General features: G+C 49.5%; 2 protein-coding genes across 2 annotated transcripts; one reads left to right on the top strand and one right to left on the bottom strand.

Moving 5' to 3' along the window:
- Window positions 1-2,809: 2,809 nt before the first annotated feature.
- On the bottom strand, window positions 2,810-5,247 carry I206_102199 (uncharacterized protein; the record flags this gene model as incomplete). The annotated part of the gene is made up of 9 exons (XM_019158407.1): window positions 2,810-3,267; window positions 3,317-3,422; window positions 3,470-3,523; window positions 3,570-3,843; window positions 3,899-4,049; window positions 4,101-4,180; window positions 4,234-4,655; window positions 4,708-4,932; window positions 4,990-5,247. 9 exons carry the CDS (start codon window positions 5,245-5,247, stop codon window positions 2,810-2,812), a joined length of 2,028 nt encoding a protein of 675 aa, XP_019008153.1.
- Window positions 5,248-5,864: 617 nt separating this feature from the next.
- On the top strand, window positions 5,865-9,725 carry I206_102198 (uncharacterized protein; the record flags this gene model as incomplete). Its single annotated transcript, XM_019158408.1, has 9 exons — window positions 5,865-6,743; window positions 6,801-7,099; window positions 7,154-7,261; window positions 7,311-7,719; window positions 7,774-8,120; window positions 8,179-8,398; window positions 8,450-8,496; window positions 8,546-9,219; window positions 9,289-9,725. 9 exons carry the CDS (start codon window positions 5,865-5,867, stop codon window positions 9,723-9,725), a joined length of 3,420 nt encoding a protein of 1,139 aa, XP_019008154.1.
- Between the last annotated feature and the right edge of the window lie 67 nt (window positions 9,726-9,792).

Raw genomic sequence — 9,792 nt, 5'->3', positions numbered from 1 at the left:
CCCCCTAACCCCCCCTAACCCCCTAACCCCCCTAACCCCTAACCCCCAACCCCCCAACCCCTAACCCCTAACCCCCTAACCCCCAACCTAACCCCTAACCCCCCCAACCCCCCTAACCCCCCTAACCCCCAACCCCCTAACCCCCCTAACCCCCCTAACCCCCTAACCCCCTAACCCCCTAACCCCCCTAACCCCCCCAACCCCCCTAACCCCCCAACCCCCCTAACCCCTAACCCCCTAACCCCCAACCCCCCTAACCCCCCCTAACCCCTAACCCCTAACCCCTAACCCCCCTAACCCCCCCTAACCCCTAACCCCCCTAACCCCCTAACCCCCCTAACCCCCCTAACCCCTAACCCCCCAACCCCTAACCCCCTAACCCCTAACCCCTAACCCCCTAACCCCCCTAACCCCCCTAACCCCTAACCCCCTAACCCCTAACCCCTAACCCCCCTAACCCCTAACCCCCTAACCCCCTAACCCCTAACCCCCCTAACCCCTAACCCCTAACCCCTAACCCCCTAACCCCCCCCTAACCCCCCCCTAACCCCCCTAACCCCTAACCCCCCCCTAACCCCCCTAACCCCCTAACCCCTAACCCCCTAACCCCCTAACCCCTAACCCCTAACCCCCCCTAACCCCCCTAACCCCCTAACCCCTAACCCCCTAACCCCCCCTAACCCCCCTAACCCCTAACCCCTAACCCCCCTAACCCCCCTAACCCCTAACCCCCTAACCCCTAACCCCCCTAACCCCTAACCCCTAACCCCTAACCCCTAACCCCTAACCCCTAACCCCTAACCCCTAACCCCTAACCCCCCTAACCCCCCTAACCCCTAACCCCTAACCCCCCCTAACCCCTAACCCCTAACCCCCTAACCCCCCCTAACCCCTAACCCCTAACCCCTAACCCCTAACCCCTAACCCCCTAACCCCTAACCCCCTAACCCCTAACCCCTAACCCCCCCTAACCCCTAACCCCTAACCCCTAACCCCTAACCCCTAACCCCTAACCCCTAACCCCTAACCCCTAACCCCTAACCCCTAACCCCCCTAACCCCTAACCCCCCTAACCCCTAACCCCTAACCCCTAACCCCTAACCCCTAACCCCCCTAACCCCTAACCCCCCCTAACCCCTAACCCCCCCTAACCCCTAACCCCTAACCCCTAACCCCCCCTAACCCCTAACCCCTAACCCCTAACCCCCCTAACCCCTAACCCCCCTAACCCCTAAGGTTCAACTGGTACTTGGACAACATGGCCAAGCATGGCACTTGGGGAGATCACCTGACCATCAAGGCCCTCTGTTCCGTCCTCAACATCGCCATCGCGCCCTGGGTAAGATGTCTGACGGGACCTTCAGCTGGATGAGGACCGGATCGGACCCCAAAGGTTATATCGCCCTCTCCTGGTCAGTGAGCACTATGAGAACTTGTTCTCCATGCAAGAGGTCTTTCCCAACCTCTAGGACCTTCTCCATAGTTATGTAGTCATCAGTTATATGCCTTATGCATCAGTCACTCCTTTGTTTTCATCCCCCGAAACGTGAAATGGGGCATTTTACCCCACCATACGGCCCGTTTCATCACAACTTGTGCACTTTTCCGCCTCCAACCAATCAAGCTAGATATCTTTAAAGAGCTTCAAAAACGCTTCCTGATGGTATATAACAATCCTCCCTCGGAGCACTCTGGCCCAAGTTAGCGTCCCCGACCCAACCGACTTTGACCGCCCGCCACACGCCCAAAATTACCGCTAGAGGCAATTCGTTCGGTGATTCTAAAAGACATCTAAAGGCTCTATTTAACCATATAATTCACTTTCTCAATCGGTCATTTTTTCGTCAAATCCCCATCCCCGGGAACCCCTTGTAACCCCCTAATCCCCTAACCCCCAATCTGGTCACTTGTAGCCGTTTATAGATGCGCATGGTCATCTTCCCAATCATGCTGAGCATGTATATAATCTTATAAACGGTATACCTAGCAGCCATGAGCCAGAAAAACACAAACAAACCTTTCCTTCAGTTACCCTTTCACCATACGCTGTCTCTCCATACGCTGTTTATCGATATCTGGCCGCACTACTCAACGGTAGACAACTCCAGCAGTCTTTCACCTTCTCATAGTATCTTAGAGATGTGTTCGTAGGGATGTGGTTACCGACACAAGCGCGCAATTCCCATCTTGCCTGCTGGTCTAGCTGGATATACCCCTGAATGCTTGATTCGCCTTCGAGTTGCTAACCCATAAACGGGCATATGTCAATCCGTATCGATCAATCTTAGGCCTGAAGCTGTCACCGTCCACGATTGAAAGTACAACAAATCAACGTGCTAGTCGTGGAACCAAATCCCGTGATCGGTCAGCTAGACATTCATTTATAAATAGAGCCTAACTTGCACTTTGCCTGATATGAGTATTGCCGCAACAAGGCGGTAATGGATGTGTAGACGTTCTCCGTACTCCGAAAACTCCATCTAGATTCGTTCACTTATGGAATGATTCGTCGTCACCTTTAACCCATCACACGAGGAAAGTCTAGTTCAGTCGAATCCTTCCGATTCTAAAGCCCTACAATGGCCGACTCCTCTTGCTGAAGGCTTACAATTTGGGCACTCAACTGCTGGTCCGTGATGAATGATACTTCCAACGACCGCTTCAGAGTCAGAGTCCTATGAAGGGGAATGGCAGCTCTGAGCGTGAACTCAATAACTCGGTACATGCCACTCATGATATAGGCTGCGCTCAAATCGGACCTCGATTCAACAATGCCCATATACAACAATACTTAGTCCTATAAGTTACATTACAACAGCTCCCATTTCTGCTCGCCAATGCTCAATAGCCGACTGAACAACTCGTCCCTCCGTACTATACTCTTCAGCTTGATTGTCTCCTCGAGAGCGGGTATTCTGACTGCCTCGTCGCCTTCCGGAACGCTGGGACGGCCTCTACGGGCTATCTTGATCTCCATTCCCGTTCCTCCTGCTCCTTGAGTATCTAGAATCCACGATGTGAGTGCGCGGCGTGGCCAATTCATCCCTTCCTTCTTGATCGAGACGATATCATTGACCGATATTGTGAGGTCTCCTTTCTTCGGCTCCGACGAAGCATCAATACTGACATTCTTCGCTGCTGACACCCGCCGTATAGTGGTGAAGACAATCCTAGCAGGTGTGAAAGATCCGGAAGGCGCGGAGGGAATCGTTGGAGGATGTATGATGATATGACCTGGGCCGTGTTTGGTATGATTGACGTAGTAACCTGCGAGACTTATCAGTCGCGCTATACCAGTTGAAGAAAATGGACTTACGCGAGGCAGTATCGGGCGCATTCTCTTTGCTCCCACTGGGTAGACGACGAAGAATAGCGTTCGCTGGCCCCTTTTCGTGAGGAATGTTGAGTTTGTCAAAAGCGGTCTACAAATTCATTAGGCCATGACACCCGACCGACGTGAGAAACTCACCTGTGCCAGTCTTTCATAGTCCGGTGTCTTATGACCGGACATCCAAGCGAAACCCTGCAGATCACTAGTCAGCGTCGAGTGCACCACCAATAATACTCACTTCCTCTTTCACCGAACCCGCCTTGTCCCAGCCATGCCTCAATTTTGCACGTAGCCCATTACTCATCTTGGTCTCAGTGTTGGTTAGGAAATTCTTGACCTTGGACTTCTTGCTTTCCGAAGAATGGGTGGATCCGCTATCTGCTGCATCGTCTTCTTGCTGATTCTGATGATTCTCCAACGGCGGCGGGGGAAGCGGTGCCCGCTGGTGTTCGGCTTCTCTCAACAGCCTCAAGACTAATTGCATGTTGGTCGGTACTTCGGATAGGATATTGCTGTTCGTATCGTTCATGATCAGTATGATTCTCACTATGGACCGATTGGACTCACTGTTCGACAATCAAGCTTTCAAACCAATGAGGGTATCTCCGATCCAGCTCCTCGAGACATCCGTCGATGACGGGCTTAGCAAACATGAACAGGCCGAAAGACAAGCCAGTCATTCTGCAGACCAATCTCTCGGAGACAAAGGTAGTGACAACTGTGAAAACTATCAGCGAAGTACAGTCAATGAAAAGAAGGAACAACTCACGCAGCAAAGGAGCTATGATGTACATGAAAACCCTTGTGCGATGCGGGTCGAGCGCGAAGGGAGGTGTGGGGTTCAGAGAGCTGCAGGATATGTCGTCAACAGAGACTCTGTACCCTAGCGTAGAGATGCTTACTTGGCTATCCGCTCCCACTTGTCCGCTATCCCACCTATGATCCTCATCGTCGGTCTCGCATATAGCTCAATCGCCTTTTCCTTGTCGGATTTACCTTCCAGACCTGCAGACTGCTCCTTTCTCTGCATATCTTCTACGATCATCCCATTGACTTCCTCTGTAAATTTCTCCTCCGCTTTCTGTCCACCATCTCCATCTCCGCCAGTTGTGATCGTCGTCATCATACCCATCATGGAGTCAGCCCAGCCATTAGCGCGAGCTTCCGAGTCAGCCATGCCTTGAGATGTCTGTCGTGCTTGAGTCCGATAAGCAGATGGGGGGTCGAAGCAGAATTGTCGGGTAGTAGGCGATAGTATGAGCGATCCAAGGAAGAGCACGAAAGTTGAGAGGATCACTTCAAAGTGCCAAGCAATCGAGTATACCTGTAAGGATATATTAGCTTGATACAGGCGCAGCAGGAGAACTTGTACGCACTAGGAGTGTCACTATTGTTCTGATACCGCCTTCTTCCCATTGTCGAATCCGTCTGATCTCTGTCAAGCATCTCAGTAGTCCAATAACTACAGTGGAATAGAAACGTTCTAGGTTACTCCGCATTTTATCAATAGTGAACTCTTCATCTGGTGAGGCTTGCAGATCCAGACCTCGAGGTATATCGTCTTCCTTCAAGTGTGGGCAGATATGGACGTTCTGCACATGCTGCAAAGACATCGGTTATTCAATTGACATAGCAAACGAGCAAAAGGTTATACATACCTTGTCAAACATACGCAGTAATGCATTGAGATCATCATTGTCTATTCCCTTGACTAGCCTTTTCGCCTTAAGCTCACGCTCAATTTCATCTTGATACTCCTGGGCTGAGGTTCGACTAGTATCAACAGGTGACAAAGTCTTGGACGGAAGATCTTTTGACGAGATTCGACGTGAGGGGTGGACCGGCGGAATCAGCTTGCTCTCGACTCCCACTGGTGGTCCTGGTGCAGTGTCAGTCACCTGATAGTCAAGCTCCATAATGGGTTTTCTGAGTAATTGTGGTGGATGGGACTCAAATGGCTCGACATTTCACACTAGGATCAACAATATAAGGAGCAAGGGGAATCGAGATCAAGGTTGAGTTGAAATGGAAGGCAAAAAGAAGCACGAATTTATTTATACATTTAACGCGTCATGTTGGCGTTCCTGGGTTAATACAAAATATATCGTAATCCATCTTTATCTTATTAGAATTCAAATGTAGTAATGTCAACCCGTCAATTTGTAATCCTTTCTAATCGTTGGTGGACCGATTGCTGACGTAATCGGTCATATTGTCGATTTGCCACCAGGGAATCAAAAGTGACCAATCTTCGGATCCGACTCGTAATTAACCTTGCGATATCGTTATAAAATGTTTAAAACAACCTTCAAACTCCTCTTATTCTTTCTCTCTGTTCACCCTTCTCGCATCAAGAGTCTTCTTCGGCTCTCATAGGCTTATTCGTCCTCCGGAATCTCTTCACAAGCACCTGTCCTCCTAGGCATTGCAGGCTATAGATCGCGATCTACCTACTCTCAATCACCCACACATCCTCTTAACACTCATCTTCCCACTGAACCCTCCGCTCAACCGGAAGCTGCACTTGATCGACATGGCAGAAGCTTCTACATCAACACCTCCAGTTCCACTGCCATCCTCGCATGATCAACCAAAGTCGTACCGTGGCTCCAAGACGAAAACCAATGCACCTAGACCCCAACCAGGTGACGGAGCTTACCTTGCCGCTCAATCCGACAGCAGACACAATGGACTGCATCAGACAAATGGATTCGGTCATCCACCAAATGGTAATAACAGGAATGCTAGTAGAAGAGCAGGATCACATAGAGACGACGTGAGCAATTCAAGGGATCATCCAGCTCACTCTTCTCGCCATAACAACAACGCTGTTAAACCCCAAATAAGGAATGTAGCTAGACCTAGTCAACCCAACAACTCCAACAATACTCTCAATGGTCAATCCTCGTCGACAAATCCTCGAAATCGAGGGCTAAACAAATTCACCAATGGTTCTCACGCTATCCCGCCCAAACCGGTATCGACTAAACAACCGCAACTTCAACAAGCTGGATCATTAGATGCTGAAGCCATACCCTTCACCCCTGGCGCGGCTCTGCCTGTGTCCGATTTAGATGATATCAGCAGTAACAATCATAGCTCCTCTAATGCACCAGATCAACCCACAAATGCATTTAAGAAAAAGAAAAATCGTAATTCAAAGCCGAAATCACAAGATCAACCTACCTCTGATCTACCAACCCAACCAGCTGTCACAAGTCGTAAAGCAGCATTTCAACAAGCTAACAAGTTGACGAAAACCACATCTAGAAGCTCAGCAGAGAACCCTGATTCCGCTTTAGTCACACAAGCGAAGAGACAAACGGAGAAGAAGAAGAAGGATGAGCCGGACGATCTGGTATCTAGATTGACAAGAGGTCTTAGGCAAAGACCATTCCTAGAATGTCCAATCGTGAGTAAACGTTTCTCAGATTCCACTCCAAAATCTGCTCAAGCTAAGCCTTCCTAGTGTTTCAACTTCATCACTCCTAGCCAACAGACATGGTCATGTCTTCCTCCAGATCATGCACCCGAGCCATCTTCTTCTTTAACCCTTCAGCCTAATCCTATCACTGGCTCAACGATCGCATCTAATTACTATTCCGCGTGCTTTACGCCCTTCCATCTGGAATGCATCAAAGATTGGGCAAACTTGAATCTAGAAGACGAAGAGAAGAAAGCTAGAAACGCTGGTAGGGACGGGGAAGATATTGCTTGGAGGTGTCCCGGTTGTCAGAAGAGGCGAGGAGATAGACCGGCGGGGTACAGGTGAGCACAGTATCAGCATTTTATCGAGGGGCTATAGTCAAAAGTGTAAGATAGATGCTTCTGTGGTCGCTTATCTCATCCTCCCACTTCCACTTCGGCACCTCATTCGTGTAACGATGCTTGTGCTCGAAAAAGGCCAAAGTGTGATCACCCTTGTCCACTGTGAGTTGTCTTTCAGTACGTGTTGACAAATGGCTCATTCGCTGCTTAGACCCTGTCATCCCGGTCCATGTCCTCCATGCCAAGTCGCTCTCGTAGTACCTTGCCCTTCCCATCATACCTCGTTGACCGTCAAGTGCTCTGCCGCTACAACAAACAACGCTTCTCTTTCCCCCGTCTGCGATGAAACCTGTTCACGACAGCTGGGTTGCGGTAACAAGGATCATGAATGCCGACAACTATGCCACTTTGGTCCTTGTAAGCCTTGTGATGAAAGAGAAGTAGCTAGATGTTATTGCGGACAAGATGAAAAAGATGTTGAATGTGGATGGGGCAGAGAAAACGACAAAGTGTGCAAGAGCCTCGATGACAACGGAGAGGAAGAAGTTTGGTGGGGCAAGTACGATTGTGCAAGAGACTGTGAGAGATTATTCGACTGTGGTGTGCATCCTTGCAAAGAGGTGAGTTTTTGTATCTGTAGCTCAATCTAGCTTTTCTGACCAATGTCATTACAGACTTGTCACCCTCATCCTATACACCCACTTCACTGTCCTCTATCTCCAGATGTCATCACCCATTGCGCTTGTGGAACGACCCTTCTGTCGTCCATCAACGCCGTCAGGAAAGACTGCTTATCACCTATCCCTACCTGTGACGCTCACTGCCCTAAAACTCGACCGTGCGGTCATGTTTGTCCGAAGAAATGCCATAATGGTCCCTGCCCACCATGCCACGAACAGGTCATTAAAACATGTAGATGCGGTCAGAGTCAAATGTTGGTACCCTGTGATGAGTTGAGGGAAAAGGCGGAAAGGGGTGAAGACGAAGTAACATGTGAAAGGATTTGCAGGACCCTTCGAAGGTGAGTGCTAGAAATAGTATTTTTTCGGATCCCTGTTTGCTCATTCGTCTCATCACAGTTGCGGTCGTCACGAGTGTGGAAGACTGTGTTGCCCGTTATGGGAACAAGCATTCAGAAGTAAGAAGCAGCGAAACGAAGATTTCCAGCAAAACATCGAAGACGATCTACATAAATGCCATCTTACTTGTGGAAGAATGCTTGGTTGTGGAATACATACTTGCCCCAAGCCGGATCATAAAGGCCAGTGTGGAAGATGTCTGCAAGCTTCTTATGACGAGGTAAGCTATCATATCTGCAATTAAAGAACTCAAGCTGATCCTTTCTTCAAGCTGATTTGTCATTGTGGCAATACTGTTGTTTACCCTCCTGTTGCTTGGTGAGTCATCTGACACAACTAACCACAATAAAGCTAAACTCGCCTCCAGTGGTACCACCATCAATTGTCCATATCCTTGCGATCGACCAGAGCCTGCCTGCGGTCATCCGAAATCTCCTCATTCCTGTCACGAGAACCCCGAATGTCCTCCTTGTCCTTATCTTACCGACAAACCCTGTGCATGCGGTAAAGATCTATCTGTCAAACATGTTCGATGCTCCCAAGATCGAGTCTCATGTGGTCAACAATGCGGTGAGCTTTTGGGATGCGGTTATCACAAATGTACGAAATTATGTCACCGACCTGGTGATTGTGAATCTTGTGCTCAAGTATGCAGCAAACCCAAACGGGTTTGTAAACATCCATGTACCTCTACCTGTCACGCTCCTGCGAAATGTTCTGAAAACGATCCTTGTCAAGCTATCGTCACCCAGTCATGCGCTTGCGGGCATCTTCAAGCGAGAACGTCCTGCGGTGCATCAACTACCAATCCTAGATCGAGAGAAGTAGAGCAGCTTAAATGCAACTCGGAGTGTGCGGTTAGACAACGGAATGCTAGGTTGGCTGAAGCATTAGGGATCAAGCCAAGTGAAAGAGGCTTAGAGGTATATGAAGATGAGTTGAAAAGCTTTGCAAGTCAGAATCACGGGTTTGTGAAGATGGTAGAAACTACTTTCGAGGATTTCATCAAAGGTACTAGACAGAGTATGGTGTTACCTCACAGTGAGTGTTCAAGAACTTGTCAAGAGATTCACTGATGAACATATGCTCATGGATTTTGACTTCCTACAGTGCCTCCTGCCAAGAGAGTTTTCGTAATGTCGTTGGCGGATCATTATCGACTCACTAAGGAGCTGGTAGATCAAGAGCCCAATCGATCTGTCCAAATTCGCCGAAGGGTAGACACCCGATCTCCAAATCCCTCACTTAGCTCTTCCGTTAATCCAGCTACCACTGTCGCCCCTCAGACTAGACTGATGACTAACCTAGGCGGAGGATGGGGCAGATCAGGTGGAAGTACCGCTGCTAGTGTAGTTGCTGGACAATCAGGGGCTACGCCATCTGGAGCGGCAGCTTGGGGCAGCACGAATGGATCCTCCTCGAATCGACCTTCTAGGGTACCTACACCTGTTGCGCCGATTCTGAGGGAAACTTCGAGACCCGCTTCTCCGCGGAGGCAGCCAGCCAGAACGAACGAAGGAGACGATGACTGGGATGTCGACTTATAGCTGGGTTGGGTTGTGAAATAGGTATAAACCTATAGAAGTAAGAGTGAGGGATTGAGAATAGCAAGGT

Source organism: Kwoniella pini, chromosome 2 (assembly GCF_000512605.2).
Source record: "Kwoniella pini CBS 10737 chromosome 2, complete sequence".
NCBI classification, from domain to species: Eukaryota; Fungi; Basidiomycota; class Tremellomycetes; order Tremellales; family Cryptococcaceae; genus Kwoniella; species Kwoniella pini.
The sequence above is the reverse complement of the archived record's forward strand: the minus strand, read 5'-3'. Positions and strand labels throughout refer to the sequence as shown.